The sequence below is a fragment of the Hipposideros armiger genome, unplaced genomic scaffold (genome assembly GCF_001890085.2).
Source record: "Hipposideros armiger isolate ML-2016 unplaced genomic scaffold, ASM189008v1 scaffold_319, whole genome shotgun sequence".
Classification (NCBI taxonomy): domain Eukaryota; kingdom Metazoa; phylum Chordata; class Mammalia; order Chiroptera; family Hipposideridae; genus Hipposideros; species Hipposideros armiger.
Genome location: NW_017731669.1, coordinates 1805879 through 1831552, shown reverse-complemented (window position 1 = coordinate 1831552; position 25674 = coordinate 1805879). Strand labels below are relative to the sequence as shown.

The 25674-nt window shown below is 38.5% G+C and overlaps 1 protein-coding gene and 1 pseudogene across 5 annotated transcripts in view; one reads left to right on the top strand and one right to left on the bottom strand.

Annotated features, from left to right (window-relative positions):
* MAPK8 (mitogen-activated protein kinase 8) overlaps nt 1-25674 on the bottom strand; it is a 122547-nt gene that overhangs the window by 20834 nt on the left and 76039 nt on the right. For all 4 annotated transcript variants that reach the window (XM_019660505.1, XM_019660509.1, XM_019660506.1 and 1 more), the window contains exons 2-5: nt 20632-20802; nt 15029-15158; nt 13198-13256; nt 12970-13108 (exon numbers count right to left, since the gene is read on the bottom strand). In XM_019660505.1, coding sequence (XP_019516050.1) covers nt 12970-13108; nt 13198-13256; nt 15029-15158; nt 20632-20753 — 450 coding nt within the window. In that variant the 5' untranslated portion in view covers nt 20754-20802. The remainder of the gene's footprint in view (nt 1-12969; nt 13109-13197; nt 13257-15028; nt 15159-20631; nt 20803-25674) is intronic.
* LOC109392216 (39S ribosomal protein L17, mitochondrial pseudogene) lies at nt 21674-22392 on the top strand (annotated as a pseudogene). The gene has a single exon (XR_002126014.1). The product of XR_002126014.1 is annotated as a 39S ribosomal protein L17, mitochondrial pseudogene (transcript).

The following is a 25674-nucleotide window of genomic DNA, read 5'->3' as shown; positions in this document are numbered from 1 at the left end:
AAGCTGAGTTGCTATACCAGAGACTGTATCATTTACAAAACCTAAAATAATTATTATGTGGCCTTGCCTTTACAGACAAAAGTTTGCTGACCCTGCTCTAGAAGAAGAGATTGGAAAGCAAAACTTTAGTAGTGTGTTGGTGGCTACTGGCTGCATTTGAAAGAATTGGCCACTTTAAAAGTAGAAATGAAAGGGAACAGAAAGTCTAGAATTGCAGGGCCTTGCCATTCTGGAAAAGTGAAATGCTACTAGACACTTCAAAAACAAAAGGGCGATGGTACGAATATCTCCCCCTCCGACCCAGTATGCTCCTTCACCTTATTGATGGGCCTAGTCAGATGACTTGTTTTGGCCAATGGAATGTGAAGGAATGTGATGTTCACTAAATCTGAAGAGACGTTTTCAATGTGCTTGCTTGATGTAGCTTGGCTCTTGCTCTGCTATCTTTCACCATGAGAAAAGGACGTGCCCCAGAAAGGCACTCCTTCAGCCTGGACACTGAAACCTGAACATGAAACAGACCCTGAACCTGACCCCATGATCTGAAGCAGTGCCACACAGCCAACTTGCAAACCCAAGCAAGCAATAAATGCTGTTTTAGGACACTGATATCTTGGATTTGTTTCTGAAGCACCATTTTCACACAACAATTCTAAAAGCCCTTCAGAGAAAGACTTGTAAAAATCTTTCAACTGATGAAACTGCTTCAGACTTGCCAACAGAAGCATGAAAGCTTAAAGTCAGATATTAAGTCCAGTGAGCTAACAAATGTGCTTTGAAAAGAACTATAGTTAAAAAGATAAAAAAGCCTCCTAAGTGTCTGAGAGAGCTATACTATCAAAAAACCCTCCATGATTCTGTGGCTATTCTAACTTTAAAACAGTGGTTCTCCATTCAGGGCAATTTTGCCCCCAGGGGATATTTGGCACTGTCTGGAGACATTTTCGGTCGTCACAATTTGGGAGTACTAATGACATCTAGTGGGTAGAGGCCAGGAATGCTGCTAAACATTCTACAATTCTCAAAAGAAAGTATTATTCATCCAAAATGTCCACAGTACCCAGGTTGAGAAGGACTGCCTTAAAATGACACTTGACCTCCAATCTTTTGCAGATAGAAAGCTGAGAAACCCCCAAGGAGAGCACTTTTTTTAATACCCACTTCAGATTCAAGGATGGTGAAAAAGAAAGCCTCTCTACAGGGTGGAGCCAGATACAACAGAGAACAGCAGACAGGAAGGTCCTCGCAGAGATCACATTCAGGACCTAATCAAGGAATGTTCCTCACCCTCAGGGCAAGGCACACTCAGAATGTCTCCCAAGGTGAATTTCAGATTACAAATAACCAATACTGCATTTTTCAATTTCCCAAACAGGATTGTTTATTGTGGTTACCCAGGCCGTGTGTGACCAGATCTAGGGGATAGGGGCAGGGGGAGGGGATGGCCAGACAATTGGGTCATTTTCATGCCAATGCTTTTGGACCAAAAGGAGCAATGCCTGGATTAGATGTAGAGATTTCCATGTATCACTTGGAGCTAAATGCCTGGATAGAATAGGATTGGGGTGATCTCGCCTAAGGAGGGAATGAATGTGGAATAAAGGAAGCAAAGGGAGTTCTGATAATCAGAAGGGCAGACTGTGGCAGAGACGGGTGCTCGCCACCATTCTGAAGTCAGCCTCCCCACAATTCCCAGTTCCCTCACAAGCAGGCAGGTCCTTGCAAGTAGTTCTGCCAATGAGCTTAGAGCAGAAGTAATGTTTGTCACTTGCAGGCCAAAGCATAGAAGAGCAGTACACACCACCTGGCTTTCTCTTTCTCTGAAACAGTGAGAAGCAACTATCTAGAATTCAGGGGTGGGCAAATTGCGGCTCACAAGCCACATGCGGCTCTTTGGGTACGTTCCGTCTCAAAAGTTTGCCGACCCCTGTAAGAGCCAATCCTGTTCCTCACAACAATTTAAAAATTATTCGAGATAAATAAATATATTTTTACATAATCACCATTATGTGAATAATATCCTTTAAAATTTTATAAATGAAACTACGAGTTTTATTTCCATTTTCAAATTTACTTTAGAGCCACATGCTCGCGAGCCGCAGTTTGCTGACCCCTGGCAGCTCTTCCATCTCAAAAGTTTGCCGACCCCTGATCTAGACTGTGGAGCCTCATTCAGCTTGGGTGTCTGAGGGACTATGTGAAATCCTACCCCCATGCTGACTTCCACTGAATCCCTAAGGGATGAAAGTTCGGGTTATTTTACCAAGTAAGCAATCTCAGACCAGCAGAGTTATTAATTGGCTTAGGGTGAGGGGAATTTGAATGAGAAGTCGAGCAGAGAGATGAAGACCAATTATGGCCTCAATCCAACCGTAGAAGTGGGTGCAGTAGTTTATCCCATTAAACTTCTTCTAAATTACTCAAGGAACAGACGTCAATGAAAATCATGGAGGAATAGTTTCCAGGACTTACTGTAGGAAGAAAGTGGGAACAAGTGGCACCAGGGGTGGCATATAGTGGATGTTGTGATGCCTGCTCTGATTTAGGGTTCAGACCGAGGCACTCATTCTTCCAGCTGCTGGCAGTGTTGGTTGCTGACAGTTTTCAGCAAATCTCTCCCCAGGAACTACCCTCAGTCTCAGAGTGCCACCTTTTCCAAGGTTACGCTGCTCCCCAGGGCAAACGTCCAGTTGAATTACCAGCTAGGCCTCTGGAGTGACTGTATCCAATTTGATTTCTCCTCCCTCTGTGCACTTTTACTTCCTTTACCCGCACCTGCCCACAGATGTTGATCCTGAGGGAACACGCCAATAAACTTCTCACACGTATATCTCTGTCCTAGAGTTTGTTTCGCAGATAGCCTGACCTAAGATATAGTAGTCTTCATCATAGGTAACAGACACAGTATGTCTTTCATTAGTTCAAATGTAGTATGGAAAGCTTCGATAATAGTACTGTATTTTTAACACTTTATCAGTCTACACTGAGGGAGTATGGGAGAATATCCCAATACTATTGTGTTTGTGCAATTCTTCTATTTTCTACAATTTAAGCCTTGTGCAATGTAACTCTACTCCATGTATCAGGTTTTTTGACAGTTGTTTATCCAAGTAAGTGTATTATACCCTTTATCTTACAAAATGACTGTTTTCCCACCATATTCAACTTCACCTGATGACAGTTAGCCTTGTTTGCATTTTCCCCATACATCTTTGCCAACCTCTTTGCTTTCAGCCATTGGAAGCTAGTTACAACTGTTTTCATTATAGAAACGTGTAGTTGTTGTTGGTTGTGTGTGTGTGTGTGTGTGTGTGTGTGTGTGTGAGAGAAAATTTGACTTTTTTTCATTATGGGGTTAATCCCATTTATACATGATGTTATATATTGGTCTTCTATAATTTAATGTTTCCTTTTCATGCTTCTTGCCATTTCTTTTGTTTTTTTATCTTCTATCATTTGGTCTGTGGTTTCTGTTCTGCTCAACTGCTACCCCAATAAATCTGGAAATTTTCTATTTGGAAGATTTTATTTTACTAAAATCAAATGAACTTCCGTGGTGGCAGATTACTGTCCTGATCCACAGGACAAAGGAAACAAAAACAAGCCCAGAAGTTTATATTTGCTCTACCTCATATGCTATATGAACATGGGATGAGTAAGATAATATACTCTCCCATTTAAAAAGATTTCTCTTATGCTGCTTCAGTGTGGCAATAGACGTAATATTATAGCAGTTGTATACATGATATACAAAGCAAGCAGTTAGAATAATAACTAAGGATAAGTCTGAATATCTCAGGTACACAACTGACTTAAAATAGTTAATTTGAGTACAAATATATGTATTTATTTGATTATATGAGTTAGGTTATTTGATACAATGTAGCTCAAAAGGAAGATAAAATTCCACTGAATTAAATAAACTTTCAAGAAATTCCTCTCAAATTAGATGCAAAAATTTTCAAGTAAGCTAGAATTAAAACTAAAATACAAAAACACATGTCCACACAAAAACTTATACACAAATCTTCATATCAGCATTATTCATGATAGCCAAAAAATGGGAACAGTCCAAATGTCCCTCAAGTGATGAATGGATAAACAAAACGTGGTATATCCATATAGTGAAATATTACTTGGCAATAAAAAGAAATGAAGTACTGATACATGATACATTCATGGATGAACCTTGAAAACATTACTATAGGTAAAAGAAGCCAGCCACGAAAGACCACACACTATATAATTCCATTTACTGTTGAACCATGAATGACATGGGTTGCAACTGCACCAGTCCACTTATACACAGATTTTTTTCAATAAATATTACAAGTGTATTTTTTCTTCCTTATGATTTTAATATTTCCTTTTCTCTAGATTACTTTATTGTAAGAATACAGCATATAATACATATGACATACAAAACACATGTTCATCAACTGTTTATGTAATTGGTAAGGCTTCTGGCTTTTAAGTACTTAAGTACTTAAGTTCGGGGGGAGTAAAAAGTTATATGCAGATTTTGACTACATGGGTGGGGGCGTGATCAATGCCCCTAACCCCATTTGTTCAAGGGTCAATTGTATATAAAATGCCCAGAATAGGCAAATATATAGCAACAGAAAGTAGCTTAAAGGTTGCTTAGGGCTGGGGGTTAAAGGTAACAGGGAAGAATAAGAATTGATAGCTAATGGGTGCAGGGTTTCTTTAAGGAGGGCAAAAATGTTCTAATATTGGATTATGATCATGGTTGCACAACCTTTGAATAAAACATGCTGAAATGTACACTTAAGTGGGTACATTGTATGGTATTTGAATTAGATGACAATAAAGCAGTTAAAAACATAGGATATAAAATATAAAATATTTTTGAACATATATATAAGAAATACAACTCTGGTGAATAGTCAACTTTATATAATTGGTAAGGATAACAGGACATTTTATATACTGTTTTATTTTAGAGCAAAACTAACCGTATATTGCTCCATATAAAAATCAGCAAAATACAATGTTCCAAGAATATAAACTAAGACTGTGATGTCAGAAAAGACGGCAGAGTAGATAGCACCATAGAAACACCAAAAAACAGAGCAAAAATGATCAAAACAAACTTCTGAAATCTGGAAAATAGTCAAATGTTTACAGCAACCAAGTGAATGCAGAATCAAAAAAGAGGCAACTTAAAACAACAGAAAAGATTCACGGTGTTTTTATTAGCTCTGGCCCTACCTATATCCCTGGCTGGGTGAGGAGGCTTACAAAAAGCAGACTGCATTCTCAGTGTGGGACCTTGGTCCTGGGCTAGACAGAGGGTTATTTCTTGAAAACACTGTAAGGAAAATGAATAACCTGGCACAAAACATTAAAGTGGAGGAAAACAAAATATGGAATACCATTATACAACATATGAAAAATGGGAGTCCCAAAAGGGGAGGACAGAGAAAAAGGAGCAGAAAAATATTTTAAAGAATAATGATGGAAAACTTTCAAATGAAATACATGCATCTACATATTCAACAAATGACAAGAAAGATAAAAGCAAAAAATCTGTGCTGAAACTCATTAAAGTCAAACTGTTGAAAGCCAAAGACAAAACTGAATTTTGAGAACATCAAGAGAGAAGCCACCTGCCGCTTACAAGAGATCCCCAATGATTAAATAGCCAAGTTATCAAAAAACAAACAAACAAAAATCATGGAGACCAAAAGGCAGTGAAATGACACATTTAAAGTGCTGAAAGAAAAAAAAGCCAAACGAAAATTCTACATTGAGCAAAACTATCCTTCAAAAGTGAAAGAGAGGGCCGGCCGAGTGGCTCGTTGGTTAAGAGTTGGCTTGGGAGCACCAGCTCTGAGCAGCAGGGCCACCGGTTTGGATCCCACATGGGCCAGTTACGCTGCGCCCTCTACAGCTAAGATGGTGAACAACAGCTCGACCTGGAGCTGGGCTGCCGTGAGTCGCCGGTGATGGTGTAGGTTGCAGTGGGTCTGCAGTGGGCTGCCGTAAGCTACTGTGAGTGGCCGGCAGCCAGCGTGAGCGGACGGCAGCTAGCGACCAATCTGCCTCACCTGGGAAGAGCGCAATGATAATACCAGCATGGGCCAGTGAAGCGACGTCCTCCACAACTAGACTGAAGAACAAAAGGACAGCAACTTGTCTGTTCCCCTTCCCCCAATGCTGTTCCCTCCCCAATTCCCCAATAAAAATCTTAAAAAAAAAAAAAAGTGAAAGAGAAACTACGACATTCTGAGATAAATGAAAGCTAAGGGAGTTTGTCACTAGTACCCCTGTTTTTTAAGAAATGCTAAAGGGAGTCCTTCAGGTAGAAACAAAAGAACACTAGACAGTAACCTGAAGTCATATGAAGAAATAAAGAAAACTGGTAAAGGTAATTACACAGCTAAATATACAGGCCAGTATTATTGTATTCTGGGTTTCTATTTTTTTCCCAATATGATTTAAAAGACAAATGCAATAAACAGTAATTACAAATCTATCTTAATAAACACAGTATATAAGTATGTAATTTGTGACAACAATAATATAAAGGAGACAGGAGAGAGTGTACAGGAGCAGAGTTTTTGTGTACTATTGAAGTTAAGGTAGTAAAAATCTAAAATAGAATTTTTATAAATTGAAGAGGTTAATTGTAATCCCCAACATAACCTTTAAGAAAATGACTGAATATACAGAAAAGGAAATGAGAAAAGAATCAAATGACACAACAAAAAAGTAATTAAACACACACAAAAAGCAGTAATGAAGGAAGCTGAGGAACAAAAGTATATGACATTTTTTTTTTTAAATTGGGGAATTGGGGGAGGGGAACAATGTTGGTGAATTGGGGAGGAGGACCAGCCAGCCAAGTTATTGTTCTTCAATCTTCGCTGTGGAGGGCACCAATCACCATCTGGCTGCCTATTGGCAGCTCGTGGCCTCTAAGCTCAAGGTGCTGTGTTACAATCTTTGTTGCGGGTGGGCGTAGCCACTACCCCATGAGGAAGTAGAACCAGCAGCCTTGTTGTTAAGAGCGCATGCTCTATCCCGAGCCATCTGGGCGGCAGCTCAGCTCAAGGTGCCGAGTTCAATCTTAGTTGCGGGTGGGCATAGCCCACCATGGAACAGGCAGTCTTGTTGTTAGGAGCACATGCTCTCACCAGCTGAGCCATCCTGCCACCTGTTAGCAGCTCAACGACAGCTCTGCTCAGGCACAGCATCACTGGCCCATGTGGGAATCGAACTGGTGGCCCTGTTGCTCAGAGCTCGTACTCTTAAGCTAACTCTTAACCAAATGAGCCACTCGGCCAGTCAGTATATGACATACTGAAAACAAACAGTACAATGGCCAAAGTAACTTATTCCTTATCAGCAATTATTTCACGTGTAGATAGATTAAACTCTCTAACTAAAAGCCAGAGAATGGCAGAAGGGTAAAAGAAACATGACCATCCTACTGTAGGCTATCTACTAGAGACTCCCTTTAGATTCATAGGCACAAATGGGTTGAAAGTGAAAGAATGGAAGAAGATATTTCATTCAAATAGAAATCAGAAGAGAGATGAATAGCTATACTAATATCAGACAAAACATTATATAAGTCCAAAATTGTTACATGGGGCAAAGGACAATATATATTAATAAAAGGGTCAATGCATCAAGAACATATGTATACACACCCAGCAACAAAGCCCTACAGTACATGAAGCAAAATCTGATATAAATGAAGGGAGAAATAGACAATTATACAATGATAGTTGAATACTTTTATACCTTACTTTTATCAATGGATGAAAACAAGTAGAAAATCAATAAGGAAATAACGTGAACAACACTATAAACCAACCAGATATAAGATATAACAGACATATGTAAAATACTCTCTCCAAAAACAGCAGCATACATATTTTTCTCAAGTGCACATGCAACATTATTCAGACAGACCGTATGTTAGGCCACAGGACAAGTTTTAATAAATTTTAAAAAACTGAACTCATACAAAGTATCTTGTCTGACCACAATGGAATGAAAGTAGAAATCAAAAAAAAGGAAAAGCGGAAAATTCACACATTTGTGGAAATTAAACAACATACTCTTAAACAACCAGTAAGTCAAAGAACAATTCACAAGGGAAATTAGTAATACTTCGAGATGAATGAAAATGAAAACACAACATACCAAAATTTAGGGGATGCTGAAAAGCAGAGCTCAGGAGCAGTTTTATAGCTTTTAATATCCACATTAAAATAACAAAAAAGCAAATCACCTCAAATCAATAACCTAACAGTCTACCTTGAGAAACTAGGAAGAAAAGAGCACACTAATCCCAAAGCAAGAAGATGCCAGGAAATAATAAAGAATAAAGTGGTGTTTAACAAAACAGAGACCAGAAAAACAACAGAGAAAATCAACAAAACCAAAAGCTGGTTATTTAAAAACAACATTGACAAACCTTTCCCTAGACTAAGAAAAAAAGAGGAGATACAAAAATAACTAAAATCATAAATGAAACTGGGGACATTACTACCGATTTTACAGAAACAAAAAGGATTACAAAAGAATACTATGAACAAATTGTATACCAACAAATTAGACAACTTAGATGAAATGGACAAGTTCCTAGAAACATACAATATTACCAAAACTGACTCTAAAAACAGAAAATCTGAATATACCCATAACAAGAGAGTGAATCAATCAAAACTTTGCAAAAAACAAAAACTAAAGACCAGATGGCTTTAGTGGCAAATTCCACCAATCATTTAATTAAGAATTACTACCAGTCCTCAAACTCTTCCAAAAAACAGAAGAGGGAGGAATACTTCCTAACTCATTCTGAGGCCAGCACTACCTTGATACCAACTCCAAACAGTCATCACAAGAAAACAAAACTACACACCAATATCACTTACTTAACGAAGATATGAGGTCCAACAATTAAGTTCACAAACTCATCCTGGAAAAAGTGCTACATACCTCACTGCTGAACATCACTACGGTCACCTTCTAAGTACTCCCCTTGGGAAGCTACGCACCAATGTCAGTGCCTAGCTCACCCTTCAAAGCAATTTTGGAACTCTTTTTCTGGAATGGCCATCAGAGCTGTTGTCATATTACCCTTGATGTCCTGAATATCATCAAAATGTCTTCCTTGCAATATTTCCTTTATCTTCTGGTAAAGAAAGAAGTCATTGGGGGCCAGATTAGGTGAGTAGAGAGAGTGTTCCAATACAGTTATTTGTCCCCTGGCTAAAAACTCCCCCACAGACAGTGTCATGTGAGCTGGTACATTGCCGTGATGCAAGAGCCATAGAATTGTTGGCGAAAAGTTCAGGTTATCTAACTTTTTCATGCAGCATTTTTAGCACTTCCAAATAGTAAACTTGGTTAACTGTTTGTCCAGTTGGTACAAATTCATAATGAATAATCCCTGATATCTAAAAAAGGTTAGCAACATCACCGCAACAAGTTTGTGAACTTAATTGTCAGACCTCGTAGATGCAAAAATTCTCAGCAAAATACTAGCAAAATAATATCAGTAACATAGTAAAAGTATTGTACATTATAACCAAGTGGGATTTATCCCAGGAATGCAAGGGTGGTTTAATGTACAAAAAACCTCAACTCATTTAATATACGACATTAACTGAATCAAGGAAAAACAAACATCATCATCTCAACTGCTGCAGAAATGCATTTGACAAAATCCAAAACCTTTTAATGATAAAAACATTTAAATTAGGAATAGAAGGTATGTGGTGAAAAATTAATTTTATGTAGAGGTCTGGCTTTTGCCCTCAGCTACAGGTGATCTCTAGGCCCCTGGAATGTCCTGACTGATAGCAGTGTTTTTGTTGGCCCTGGGCTTTGGGACAGGTTAACTGGAGTAAACCCTAGGAACGGATGAAGACTAAAGGTCAACCAGGCAGGTAGTACGTGATTCAGCAGCAAAAAAAAATCTGGATACCAAATGCCTGGGTGAGCTTTCCTGGTTGGCAATACTCTGTATTTTTATACTTTAGCTGGGAGGAGAATGACTGACTGACATCTCCATGTTTGAACCTCTCTCAGATTCTGCCCTATGCACTTCCTCCTTTGGTTGGTTCTAATCTAATCTGTATATATATACATATAGATATATATTTGCTGTAATAAAACTGTAATCCTAAGTATAGTGCTTTTCAGAGTTCTGTGAATCATTCTAGGGAATTACTGAACCTGAGAGTGGTTGTGGGGACCCTAAATTTACAGCCTACTAATCTGAAATGAGGGCAGTCTTGGGAATGTTGTGGTTGGTATTTGAAGCAAGGGCTGTTTTGTGGGGTCTGTACCCTGACTGTATAATGTGACTAACTCCAATGCAAAGTGGAACTTCCCCAAACAGATAAAGAACATTTATGAAAACCCCACAGCTAATATCATACTTAATGGTGAAAGAGTGGAAGCTTTTCTCCTAGGATCAAGAATAAGACAAAGATGCCCACTTTTGCCACTTATATTCAACATTTTACTTGAAGTTTTAGCCAGAGCAAATAGGCAAAAAAAAAAAAAGAAACAAAAGGCACCCAAATTGGAAAGGAAGTAGTAAAACTATTACGCAAATATGATCTTATAAAGAGAAAATTATTTTTAAAAATCCTCCCCAAACCCCTATTAGAACAAACTGCACAAAGTTGTATGATATAACATCAACACATAAAAATCAGTTGTGTTTCTATACACTAGCAATGAACAATCTGAAAGGGAAATTAAGAAAACAACTCTATTTATAATAGCTTCAAAAATAATAAAATACCTAAAAAAAAGATTTTAATGGGGGTGAAAGACTTATATAGTGAAAACTATAAAACACTGCTGAAAGAAATTAAAGATCTATGTTATAGACTGCACTGTGTGTCCCCAAATCCCAAATCCGTATGTTGAAGCCCTATCCCCTAATACGGCTGTATTTGGAGATAGGGCCATTTTGGAGGTAATTAAGGTTAAATGAGGTCTTAAAGGTGAGACCCTAACCCAAAAGAACTGGTGTGTTTGTAAGAGGAAGAGATGCCATAGTGTGCCCTCTTCCTCCCACCCTGCACATGCACACAGTAAAGGACATGTGAGGACAAAGTGAGAAGGCAACTGTCTGCAAGCCAGGAAGAGGTATCGCCAAAAACTAAATTTGCTGACACCCTGGTCACAGACTTGTAGCCTCCAAAACTGAGAAAATAAATTTCTGCGTTTCAGCCACCCAGTTTATAGTATTTTGCTATGGCGGCTCAAGCAGACTAACATAGGAAAGACGTCCCATGTTCATGAACTAGAATACTAAATATAGTTAAGATGGCAAAACTACCAAAGCAATCTACAGGTTCAATTAAATCCTTATAAAATTCCAATGGCCTTTTCTGCAAAAATGGAAACGGTGATACTCAAATTCATACAAAATCACAAGGGGCCCCGAACAGTCAAAATGATGTTGAAAAAGAAAAATACAGTTGAAGGGACTCACACTTCCCCATTTCAAAACTTACTACAAAGTTACAGTGATCAAAATAATGTGGTTCTGCTATAAGGACAGACATATAGATCAATGGAATGAGAATTTAAGAATCCAGAAATAAAACAATATATCAATAGCCAACTGATTTTCAACAAGGGAACCAAGACCATTTAATTAGAAAACAACAGTCTCTTTAATAAATGATGCTGGGACAACTGGATTTCCACAAGCAAAAGAATAAAGTTGGACCCTTACTTCACATTATATATAAAAATTAACTTAAAATGGGTCAAAGACCTAAACGTAAGAGCTAAAACTATAAAACTCTGTAAAGAAAACATAAATGTAATTTTAATGGCCTTGGATTTGAGAATGGACTCGGATATATGACACCAAAAGTACAAGCAACCAAAGAAAAAATAAACTGAATTTTATGAAAATTAAAAACTTTTGTGCAAAGCGTATCATGAAAGTAAAAGACAGCAAACACCATGGGAGAAAATACTTACAAATCACTTATGTGATAAGGGTCCAGTATCTGAAATATATAAATAACTCCTACAACTCAACAACAAACAGGCAAACAACCTAATTAAAAATGGGCCAAAGGCTTGAATAGAAATTTCTCCCAAGAAGATGTGCAAATGGCCAACAAGCATATGAAAACATGCTCAATATCATTACTCATTAGGGAAATGCAAATTAAAACCACAATGAGATGCCACTTCATATTCACTAAGATGACTAGAATAAAAACGTCAATACATATTGGCAAAGATTTGCAGAAATAGGATTCCCAGTCATAAATTGCTACTGGGAATGTAAAATGGTGTAGCCCCTGTGAAAAACAGTTTGGTGGTTCCTCAGAAAGTTAAATATAGAGTTACCATATGATCAGCAATTCCACTCCTAGGTAGATACCCCAAAGAACTGAAAACAGGAGCTCAAACAAACAAAACAGGAGCTCTTGTATGTGAATTTCATAGCAGCACTATCTACAAAATCTGAAAGGTGGAAATAACCCAAATGTCTATCAATGGATGAAAGGATAAACAAAATCTGGTAAATACATACCCTGGAATATTATTCAGTCATAAAAAAAATGATCGAACTATTGATACATGTTACAACATGGACGAACTTGAAAATATTATGCTACATTAAAGACAAACACAAAAGGTGATATATTGTATGATTCCATTTATGAAATACCCAGAAGAGGTAAATCCACAGACATAGAAAGCAGACTGGTACGATGCAAGGAGCTGGGAAGAGAAAGGAATGGGGAGTGACTGCTTAATGGGTATGAGGTTTCCTTTTGGGGCAATGAAGCATTTCGAAATTTGATATTGGTGGTGGTTGCACATGTTGTGAATGTACTAAATGTCATTGAATTATACACTTTAAAGTCGTTAATTTTATGTTATATGAATTTCACTTCAATGATTTTAAAAAAGATTATGATGATAGTTTTTTCTACTAACCCGATGAATGATTCCAGCAGAGTGAAGGTGCTTGATTCCACACAGCATCTGATAGAGAAGGTAGGACATTCTTTCATGATCTAGTTCCATCTGAATCACTTGGCAAAGATTTGCATCCATGAGCTCCATGACTATGTAACTTCATGGGTGAGAAAAGATGACAGCTGAAGTGTACAGCAGCAATCTTAGAATAATATACTAACATAAAATTTTAATTATCACACTTACACATCTTGAAATTCTTCTAGGGATTTCTGTGGTGTGAAAACATTCAAAAGGCCAATTATCTGTGGCAAAAGCAGAAAGGTTGAAAAATCAGAGACTGCTTCATATTACTTTCATTTAGGTACTGCAAAAAGACATTACAAAAACATTCATCCATCATGGAGTGAAAAAATACCATTGCCATTCCTGGTTTCCCTATATTTACTTTAACCTTCATTCACTGAACAAATGTGTTTTGAGCATCTACTCTCTGCCATTACTCTTCAAGGTGGCAAGGGTATTGCCTGGATGGATCTGTGCCACCCCTACTAGAGGGCTAATCATGCGAAACAAATGGTCCATGCCCTCCATTCAGTGGGGTAGGAGTCACTGGCCATCTCCTCAGTGAGACTCTTAGGCAGTGCCATCACCACCAGTCCATGAAACAGGCTAAAAGGAGCACAAGCAGCTCCAATCGAGTGCAGGAGGTCACCAGCAAAACCTTGACAAGCAACATGCCTGGCTCCCACCTAGAACAAGGTTGGCTGACACAACTTCTTCCCCATCACTGACTGACTTTAATCTTTATCTCTGTGTCTTTTTTAAATGCTATTTTTCCTCTCAGGGAGGCCCCCTTCCTTCAACAATCTGAATTTACCCTATGTTTAAGAAGTACTGTAGGTCTACCCTTTCCCAAAGCTTTCCCATTTCATTAAGGCTCATGGCAATCTTCTCCCCCCTGAAATCTCAGCAGTTCTTTTTCATCCACCATGATTTGACAATTAAACTTCTATTGCTTTATCATGTTTGATATTTAACTCTTTATGTATTTGTTCTGCCTTCAAAATAACACTGTAAGCTCCCCAAATACAGAACCTAATCCTTAACTTCCATAAAAATCTCCCCTTAGTGACTAATCTAATAATTCTAATACTCAGAGGCATGCACATAGTGAAACTGTGTTATCTGCAATCAGAAAGTATTGAGCTCATTATATTTTATAAACTCCTTTGGACAACCACCACAAAAAGTCTCCTGTCAGATGCTTTCAGTGGGGTACTTCATAAAACTGTTCCTTGCACAGTTCACTCCCAATTCACCCTCAGTTTATTCCCTCTCAACTTGGAAACATAATTCCATTAAAATAATCACAAAAGTATCAGTATGCTTAATGTAAGCTTTAAAAAGTGTAACTACATATTCTCAAATTGAGTGCAAGTTATAGGTTTAAGTCTTTTTTTTGGTCTTTGTGTCTTTTTTTTAAAGTTAGGTTTAAGTCTTTATAATCATTAAGAAATAGAATCAGAAGTTTCTCTAATTCCATTTAAATATTTTTTTCAAAAGTTGTGCTAAACTGCTTTATCATCACTGGCTATCCTCAACATGAAGCGATCAGTGGCATCACTTAAAGAGAAATGAGTAGGGTAGGGAGAAATGATTTGACCTCATATGAAATAGTATTAAATAAAGTTCCAATGTCAAAGTAAATGGAAACAATCCCTATATTAAGTCTCCAGTTTTCTGAAACGTCAGCCTGACAGAAAACAAAAAGCAGAAGATGAGATGAAGCCTAAAATAAAGTTCTTCTAAAATATCGACCCCTGTAAAAGTCCTTCTGCAAATTTAATGGCAGAAAAATCACACAATTTAGATTTCAGAAGCCATTTTTCTTTTGCTATAATTTAATGAAGTTCAGAAAAAATTCACTTTAGATATATAAACCTTTTAAACAATGTTTCAATCCAGAGGAACAATTTAAAACACCTAACATTCTAAAAGTTTCTGACACGCATGTACTCCTGAGCAAATCTTGACTTCTTCTATACTTAAGAAATTTTCTAAAATGTTCACTTACATTTTTGTGATTAACACACTTCATAAGAACTAGCTCTCTGTATGCCCGCTTAGCATGAGTTTGATTCTGAAATGGCCGGCTTAGCTTCTTGATTGCAACATTTCTTTCAAGAATGGCATCATAAGCTGCACTGTAATACAAAAATTCAAAAATAACAAAAAACAATAAAAAAATCGGCAAAACTGAATTTATGAAACATTCATACAGATTCCTCCCTTTCTCCAAAGATGCATGCAATTGTATCAGTTTCCAGTCTGTGATGTTCAACAAGTTTCTTCTATACCTATTACACTACATTCCAAACAATGTATAGCATTAACTTTTTTTTTTTCTTTTAAATTGGGGAATTGGGGGAGGGAAACAGTGTTGGTGAATTGGGGAAGGGGACCAGCCAAGTTTTTGTTCTTCAATCTTAGTTGTGGAGGGCGCCAGTCACCATCTGGCTGCCTGTCAGCAGCTTGTGACCTCTAAGCTCAAGGTGCTGTGTTACAATCTTAGTTGCGGGTGGGCGTAGCCACCACCCCATAGGGAGTCAAACCAGCAGCCGTGTTGTTAAGAGTGCACGCTCTATCCCCTGAGCCATCCGGGCGGCAGCTCAGTTCAAGGTGCTGAGTTCAGTCTTAGTTGTGGGTGGACATAGCCCATCATCAAACAGGCAATCTTGTTAGGAGCATGTGCTCTCACCAGATGAGCCATGCTGCCACCTGTTAGCAGCTCAGCAGCTGCTCAGCTCGGGCGCAGCGTCACTGGCCCATGTGGGACTTGAACTGGCGGCCCTGTTGCTCAGAGCTCACGCTCTTAAGCTAACTCTTAACCAACTGAGCCACTCGGCCGGCCCTGTTTCTTAAAATGCTAATGGATTCAAAGCGACAATGGACTGTGACTGTGAAGACAGAGACCCTGCTTGCTCACTGGGTTCCTCAAGACCTACCAAGCATACAATGGTCACTCAATGCACACATTTTTAATAAGTATTCAGGTCCAAAAAGATAACTTAAAGTCTAAAGGAACCATTCACCCTGCACCTACACGAAGGAAAGACAGGATAAAGAACACACATTGCCGGGCCGGCCAAGTGGTGCATTGGTTAAGAGTTGGCTTGGGTCGCCAGCTCTGAGCAGCAGGGCACATGAGATCCCACATGAGGGCCAGTGATGCTGCGCCCTCTACAACTAAGGTGGTGAACAACAGCTCGACCTGGAGCTGGGCTTCTGTGAGTCGTCGGCGATGGTGTAGGCTGCAGTGAAGCTGCAGTGAGCTGCCATAAGCTACTCTGAGTGGCGGGCAGACAGTGTGAGCTGCCAAGAGCTGCTGTGAGCGGCCGTCCAGTGGCCGGCGACCGATCTGCCTCACCTGAGAAGAGAGCAGTGATAATACCAACATGGGCCAGTGAAGCGACGTCCTCCACAACTAACTGAAGAACAAAAAAGGACAGCAACTTGTCTGTTCCCCTTCCTCAATTCTCCTCCCCCAATTCCCCAATAAAATCTTAAAAAAAAAAAAAAGAAAGGATACATATGGCCATAAATTCTACTCAAAATATTTTCTGGAGAATTCTACTAAGAACATCACTTCCATCCTCTTTGGACACAAAATGAATACAGAAAGAGGACGGGACATACAGAGGTATCTATATGAAAGATTCTTTTATAATATAAAAAGCCCTTAAAATTTTGTTTTCATGGGATGTGAAGTACAGCACAGGGAATATACAGTCAATGGTATTGTAACAGCTATATACGATGTCAGAGGGGTAGCAGAGTGGGGGGTGGTTATCACTTTATGAGGGGTGTAAATGTCTAATTATTATGTTTTGTATACCTGAAACTAATTTAAAAACATTTTTGTTTTGGAGGAGGAATTGAAAATCAAGGTTTGTTTTTTTTAAAGATTTTATTGGGGAATTGGGGGAGGGGAACAGCATTGGGGAATCAGGGAAGGGGAACCGACACGTTGCTGTCCTTTTGTTCTTCAATCAGTTGTGGAGGACATCACTTCACTGGCCCATGTTGGTATTATCTTTGCGCTCTTCCCAGGTGAGGCAGTCGCTCGTGGCCATTTGACAGCCGCTCACTGCAGCTCACAAAAGCTCACGCCTGCTGCCGGCCAGCCCCACTGCAGCCTATGCCCTCGCGGCAACTCATGGCAGCCCAGCTCCAGGTGGAGCTGTTGTTCACCATCTTAGCTGTAGAGGGCGCAGCGTCACTGGCCCTCATGTGGGATCCGAACCGGGACCTGCTGCTCAGAGCTGGAGCTCCCAAGCCAACTCCTAACCAATGCACTACTCAGCTGGCCCGAAAATCAAGGTATTTATAAATACGAATGTTAGACTTTAGGACATCAGAAGTTGCTTCATAACTGTTAATGAAACATCTATAATTCTGGGAAATGTTGTGTCATTGGAATTAACCCCTGGTCATTCACAAAAGGTGAAGAAATTCACAAACTCAACCTGAAATGAGGACAGCAAAGAAGTTTATTAAAAAAAAAGACACTGGCACAGAAGTTGCTGGGGCAGACAACTGCACCTAACTTTAGGTTAGCTTTTTCTAATATAGGAAAGGGTAGGCAAATTTCCTTACAGCAGGAGATGTGACACATACACTGAGGTCATTTGACTGACATATGTTGGTTATATAACTAGATTCTTTCTGCTCATGCTCTTACCCAGAATGCATACAGAAAAACCCACAGGAGGGCCAAGCCTTAATGTTCATTTTATTTTAACTGTATTATAATGAGGCTAGAGTTCAAATAACAGACAGGTTTTAACAGTCTGCGCATGTGTGAGGAACCAATTAATACCAGTTGGGTCTTACCTCCTGTTTTTAGGAGTGTTTGGACACCTTTCATTTGTTTCTGGGGGATAAGCCTGGGCTGTTCCTGGGGAGGGGATGCAGGTCTGGGCAGTTCCCCTTCAGGCTCACTTTTTTATTAACCCTTTTTTGCCTCATCAGGAAACATAACATCATACTCATTATTTTGCATAGCTTCCTCTCCCATATGACACTCATCAAACAGCACCTTATGCACATGACAAGTCAGAGAAACTAAAGCACAAATAAGGTAAGTGTCTTAAAATTATAGAATATTATGATTGAAAAAAACTTTAAAAATCATTTGGAGTCACTACTGCCTGATACAGGGCCAGAGGTTAAGTAATTTGCCCAAGGTTAGAAAAGTTACAAAGCAAAGATGAGACTGGAAGACTAAGACAAGAGATCATGCTCTTCATACTGGACCACCTAACATACTATAAAAGACTATTTCTGTTTATGTAATACTTGAAAAGTCAGCACACTACTGATTAAAATTATTCTCTCACCTAACTGGAAAATTGGGTTTGTTTTATGGCTATCTCACTATATCAAATATATTGTAGAAATACATGTATTCAGAAATTAGAATTGCATAAATGTACACATCTGTACCTTCTATATATACCATAACTACTGCCTATACACATATATACACATACAAATACAAAAATATACATTAGTATTATAATCTCTACTTAGAAAATGCCATATTTATAGATATGTCCCTCCTAAATTAAAAAAAAAATACTTGGGGACATATTTCGGATAAAGTACATTTTATTTTTAACCATTAAATTCATTCTTATTAATTTTTCTGCTAAATCAAGTGATATTTCAAACTCTAAAGTTCAAAAGTATCTGAATAGGTTATATCATTTTATATCCAAGGAAATTAGATTTCTAACCGTTCATTTGTAAATGTGCACAAATCGGAAACACCTGCAGATTCAGAGGCCCTAATGCAGTCCCAATGAATCTTACCATCTATGAATGGGGCCCCAAAAAATGCCTTTATAAAGAAAATCAAGTTCTTCAGTTGATTCTGATAGTAATACAACAGTGAGAATTCTTTTTTTTTTTGGCATAATATTGGTCTATTTCATAATCTTTTATGAAAGAATAAGCAACAATTTGAAGATATTTATTCCTTAGGATAGGGGCTGTTAAGATGGCTTAAGTTTCCTTCCAAAGCAACTTTTTTTAAAACTCTAGTACACAAATTTCAAAATGCACTTACCTGAGGATAAGTGAAAGAAAGACGGTACAGAAACATTAATACATTTTTAAAGAGTATTAAGTAATTTATAAACAATGTATTCTTCTGAACAACCCTGTAAATTAGGTGAGAAGCCTTAGAAGTGTTAATTTGACGAGTCACAAAGTTAGTAAATCATAGAGCTAGAATCTGAACCAAGAGCAGGGGAATCCTTCCCGTGTTCACTTTGTCACATTTTCTTTATCTTTAATCTGTAGTTGGTTAAATGTGGTTGGTTAAAATGAAAACCAGCCAGCCAGTAATGCTTTCTAAAATGACTCAACTTCCGTAATTTTCGATATTATAAATTACTTCAAGAATACATAAAAAATAAATGCTAGTATTCCCATTACACAATTGTGTTAGATTTTAGTATTTTACTCTAATTGCTCTGATTTAAATATAGTAGATAAAGCCCCTTTCCTTCAGTGTATTCTCAGAGGTAAGCACTACTCTGAGTTTGGTATCGATGAATGTTTTTACATTTTTCTATATATATATATGCATCCATAAATATATGGTATTGTTTTACCTATTTTAAACGACATAAAAGCTATATACAATGTGTACATACTCTGCATCTGGTTTTTAAAATCAACACTACATTTCTGAGATTATCCTTGTTAAAACATATAGCTCCAGTTCATTTAAATGTTGTACAGTAATTCACTATATGAATATAGCACTATTTTTTATTCTATTGATTGATTTGATGCCCTTACCAATTTTTGCTATTACAAATGGTGCTGCAAAGAACAGCCCATGTATTTCTATTTGAGTACATGTGCAAGAGTTCTTCTAGAACCTGGGAGAACAGCAGAGTCATAAACACTTAAATTTTTTAATAGACTCCAAAACAATTCTGGTTCAAAAACTAATAAAGATACAGTTATGTTTGAGTGAGGCTTAGAATTTCCCCAAAACACTAGCTTATTATGCTAAGTTAGTGATCTAAAGTCATGAACAGAGCTATCCCAACAAGTATTTTCCCTTTCAGTTTATAAGGAATTATGCTGATCTATAAAGCCTAGGCTTTTTGTAGAAATTAGCTTGTAAATCAATTTTAAAGATATATATGAGTTTTGAAACAGATGATACAGCTGATTTCATTCCCCAGTGTAAAATAAGATTTCTGAAATTCCAGCGCTTCATTATAGTGTGAAAGTGATGATTAAGTGAAGCTTATTAAACAATTAATTATGGGAACGATGTATACATGGAATCAATAAGCATGCCACTTATTCTTTCCTGATACAGATATTTGCCTCTATATGGCATATGACCGCGTATTTAAGCACAAGTCATACTGAAAGATGGCAGTGCTGATTTATAGTTGTTTTATGAATAATAAAAAACACCATTAATCCCTGAACAAAACAACTTACTGTGTTATAGCTTTAATGTAAATTTTATAGTTTTAGTTATATTTGAGGTAAATTAAATATTTACATCAAGATATCTATATTACAAGAGGATAAAATAACAGCAGTTAATGATTCTTTGCCTAATTTTTGGAAGAAAAAACTTACCATACTATTCCTTGAGCTCCTGAGCCTATAGGTTTTAAATTCTGGTATCGTTTCAGGACTGTGAATGTAGAGTCTCCAATCTCTACACTATAAAAATTGCTGTCACGCTTACTTCTGCTCATGATGGCAAGCAATTAATTTAATGGCTTCATCCAAAAATTCACCGAGAAGCTGCAAAACAGAAAATGTGATGTTAACAAAAGGAATTTCAAGTTCTCATTCTGTTCACTAATAGTAACAATGACTGCTAGATCATGTTCAAAGAACTGTTTCATTAAAAGACACAATTAGAAAGAAAAAATATTACACAGCCTGGTTAGCATCTGCTTACATGTACTTAAGGAAATGACTGATAATTTAAAAAACAATACAAAAAGTAAAACTTCTACTAGGATAAACAATTTCTCTGATTTGGAAGTCACTGGCATTAATTTGCATACATGTCTTAACTTACTGGAAAACAACAACAAAAAAAGAAAACAAAAAAAGCAAATAATTATAATGAAACATATTTTCAAGGTCACTTCCACACTTTAAAATTTAAAACCAGTCCTTCTTATGTATTTATCACAGAGTAATGAAACCTTGATTTTTGTGAGAAACTGATAAACTTTCATTCAAAATACTTCACAATCTCATTTAGAGTGACATGGGAGGAACACCAAATTTATAGGCCAGTAAGCTGGTGCACACATCACCCCTACCTCACACACAGAGCCGCACATTGTGTCACTGGAACAGAGCCCCGACCCCCAACAGCCATCTCTGGGTGTAACACATATGTTGAAGTTGTAATGGTTGAAAGAATGAGAAGCAGGGCAGAAAATATAAGGTAAAATATGAAAATATAAAATTATTTTAATAATGAGAAAATATAAGATAGAGAGAAGCATTTAGTCTATTAGGATACGAAACAAAAAAAAATATTGTTCTGAACCGTTTGGGGCATCAAAGTTATTATCTAGGTTCTGACCACAGTTCTTTATTCACTGCCTGTCTGATTAAAAGCCAAGGCAGACCGCCCTGGTTGCCCTACCTGAAGTCTGAATCCCCCACTACCCAGAGCTGAGCCCACTCCTCCCGCCCCTCAAGTGGGAGACTGGTTAGGGCTGCGGGGTTAGGGGTGGCGTGAAATAAAGCGAAGTTTTGCTAGGGGAATGAATTAGAAGAGTAAGATTGGCGCCTCGTTTCTTGCTCGGGTTGCATCAGCGATGTTATGTCCTCACAGCTCATCGACTATGGGAAGCTGGGAGACACAAACGAACGAGCCATGCGCATGGCCGACTTCTGGCTCACAGAGAAAGACTTGATCCCAAAGCTGTTTCAAGTACTGGCCCCTCGGTACCAAGGTCAGAATGGGGGCTACACGAGAATGCTGCAGATCCCAAATCGGAACATGCAGGATCGGGCCAAGATGGCAGTGATCGAGTATAAAGGGAACTGCCTCCCACCCCTGCCCCTGCCTCGCAGAGACAGCAACCTTACACTCCTAAACCAGCTACTTCAGGGGCTGCGGCAGGACCAGGAAGCAAGCATCCGCACTTCCCACACAGCTCAAACACCACGGATTTAACTGGAGCTAAAGGGTGTGTGGCCCTCATCAGTGCCCTCGATCATAGGCCTTTCCAGCTCTTTTAATCGCTAAGAAGAACTAGAGCTAGAGTAGTGAAACAGACAGTCGTAATGGAGCCCAGAACCTCTGGGGAGCCAGATAACCCTCTTTGCACAATAGATAAAATTCCTTGTATAAATATAAAAAAATAAAAAATAAAAAAAGCCAAGGCAGTCTTTTCCTACCCATTTTCATACTGGTTATTGATTAACTTATTATCCATCCTTATTAAACGAAAGTACATGCAGCAAGATAGCTCCAAACTACTCCCCACATTCCACAATAAACCATGAAACCAGTTAGGTCTAAAGAATTACTGGGTTTTTTTGTGTGTGTGTGTGTGGTTGTAAGGTAACGCTAACAAAACAAAATCCTGAGAAGACTAACAAGACAAATGATTAATTCAACAAATATAAAGTGCCTACCATGGCTAGGCTTCTGAACTGGACTCTACCAGCTGAATTCTTGGGAGTAGGGTGGAAGCCACTGGGAAGTGGAGGGCCAGAGGGCTGGAAGAGGAAAGCTAGTGAGCTATTGTAATAACCCAGATGAAAGAGAACAATACAATTAATCTAGGTGTGATGGAATTAAAAATAAAAACTGAACAAAAAAGTCCAAACAATATAAGCTTTAAAAAAGAAGATAAATTGGAAGCAACTGAGGAGTTAGATAAATTATTTGGATAAAGAAAGGCCCAGAGCAACATTTCCAAAATGAATAACTAAACTAGTCAGGTAATACTCTAGAAAAGACTCTCTGAAATGATGAGTCTCATAAATTCTGCCTAAGTGCACAGACCACAGGCTAAAAAAAGAGTTTGGTAATGATTTGAACACTCAGCTATGCTCATAGGATGATCAAATACAGGGTACTGGTCATCCAGACCAATTTCCTACCTTAACTTTAATTCCCTCTTGCCTACCAGAGTAGGGAAATAATGAAGAAGAGAAGTGGGAAGAGGAATGGAGGAAAGTGTTGAGTGTCAGGACCTTCATCAGATAGTCCACATATTTACCCAGGAAACTGGGTCTGCCCAGGGCCAGTGACAATAATGGTCTTGGGTGCTCTGCACATATGCTCAGAGGCTGGGTGCAAAGCTGATGGTGTTTATACCTCAAGAAGTCTGCAGATAAGATTTTCTAAGCTTACCTGGAAGACTTGTACTCCCTCCTTAAGAAGATAAAAGATCAGGACAGAGAGAGGTACTCTGCTGCTTCACAGGAGTTGACTTACTGTTACCACAGCAGGTAACAAAAAGGCTGTGTTTCAATTTCCCAACTTGCTGGAAATCAAACAAAAAGCTTAGTAGATCCAGAAACAGAGGGCAGGTTTCCCTTTCTGCTAAGAGTATTAATAGTAAGGAAAGACCTCTCGTATTCCCTAAAAAGGTGTCCTAGCAGTCAGAGTGGGGTCTGCTGTGCTCACACAGAAGTCTGGACAAGGCTGTGGTAGCAGCTGAGCAGTGGCAGCCACCACAACTCCCCAGGAACAGTGCAGGGGCAGCAGACAAAGGAGCCAACTAATCAGCCCCAGCCAATGGTACCGTCCTCAGAAGCCACAGAGGCACTCCCATGACCAGGAGACAGAGAATTCTACTCACTTAAGCTGGCTCCTATGTATTGGAGTATCTGAGTCAAGCTCTATGCTAGGTACTGTGAACACAACCTTAATCAGCATCTGGCTCCTCACAGAGCTTGCGGTTAAGACAGAAAAAGAGACATTACGTTGTTGAGAAACTGCCTGATTTTGTAGCTATGGCTGTGATAAGAGCAATGAAAGAAAAAGGCTAAGGAAGCAAGCCTATGCTAGTCTGGGCTCAGGAAAGGATTCCTTTTCCTAATGATGTGATGTTTAGGCAAGATCTGAACACTGAATATGAGTTAACCAGGCAGGGAGAGAAGGGAGAGCTTTCTAGGCAGAAGAAATAGCACATGTGAAAGCCCTAATAAATTCACCAACTTTAACCATACGATTGATGAGTTTTCATAAATGTATACAGCAACCACCATCAAAATCATGGTGTAGAATATCCCCATCACTGCAAAATGTTCCCTGTATGGTCAATCCCTGCCTTTACCCCTGGCCTGCCCCTGGCAACCAATGAATTGCTTAGTTGCGCCTTTTCTAGATCTTCATATAAATTAAATCATGCAGCATGTAATTTTCTTATTTGGCTTTCACGTGCCCTAATGATTTTAAGATTCCTCTACGCTGCATTCCTTTTCATTACTAAGTAGTGGTATTCCATTGTGTGGATATACCATTTGGACATGTGGACTGTTTCCAGTTTGGAGGTTATTGTAGATGATGCTAGCATAAACATTCACACTTTTTTCTTTTATCTTGGGTAAAAACCTAGGAGTGGGATGTCTGGGTCCTATGTTTAACTTTATAAGAAATGATCAAAGTGTTTTCCAAAGTGGCCACACCATTTTTCATTCCCACCAGTAATGTGTGCGAGTTCCAGTTGCTTCACATTCTTGTGAAATTAATTGACATTTAATTTTACCTATACTAGTGAGTATATAGTGGTATTTCACTGTGGCTTACATGTGCATTTGCTAATAAATAATGAAGTTGAACATCTTTTTTGTGGGCTTATATGCTATTCATATATCTTTTTTTGGTGAAGTAGCTAATTAATTCCTTTGCCCATTTAAAAATATGATTTTCTTGTTAGTGAATTATATTTACTTATATATTCTGGATATACATCTTTTATCAGATGTTTCACAAGTATTTTCTTCCAGTCTGTGCCTCGTCTTTCCATTTTCTTAACAGTGTCTCTTTTTTTTTTGAACTTTTTATTTTGAAATATTTTTTTAGACTCACATAGAGGTTGCAAAAATAGCAGAGTCCTTGCACATTCTTCACCCAATGGCAACATTTGACATAACCATAGTACAATCACCAAAATGAGATAATTGACACTGCTACAATACTATAACCAAACTTTATTCAGATTTTACAACTTTTTACATGTGCTGATTTTGTGTGTGTGTGTGTAGTTCTATGTAAACTTATCACATACATGTATTAATGTAACCTCCACCACAATCAGGATACAGAACTGTTTCATCACCCCAAAGAAAGTACTTCATGCTATTCCTATATATAATCACACACTCCAGCCAACCCTACCCTTGGCAAATACAATGTTTTCATTACTAGACTTTTTCTCATTTAAAAAATGTTATATAGGGTCGGCCGAGTGGCGCATTGCTTAAGAGCTGGCTTGGGATGCCAGAGGGCCCCGGGCCGGATCCCCCAAATGAGGGCAAGTGACACTGCCCTCTATAGCTAAGATGCTGAACAACAGCTCAACCTGGAGCTAGGCTGCCGTGAGTCGCCGGCGACGGCGTAGGCTGCAGCCCCTGCTGCAGTGGGTTGCCATGGGCTACCATGTGTGGCCAGCAGCCAGCCTGAGCGGC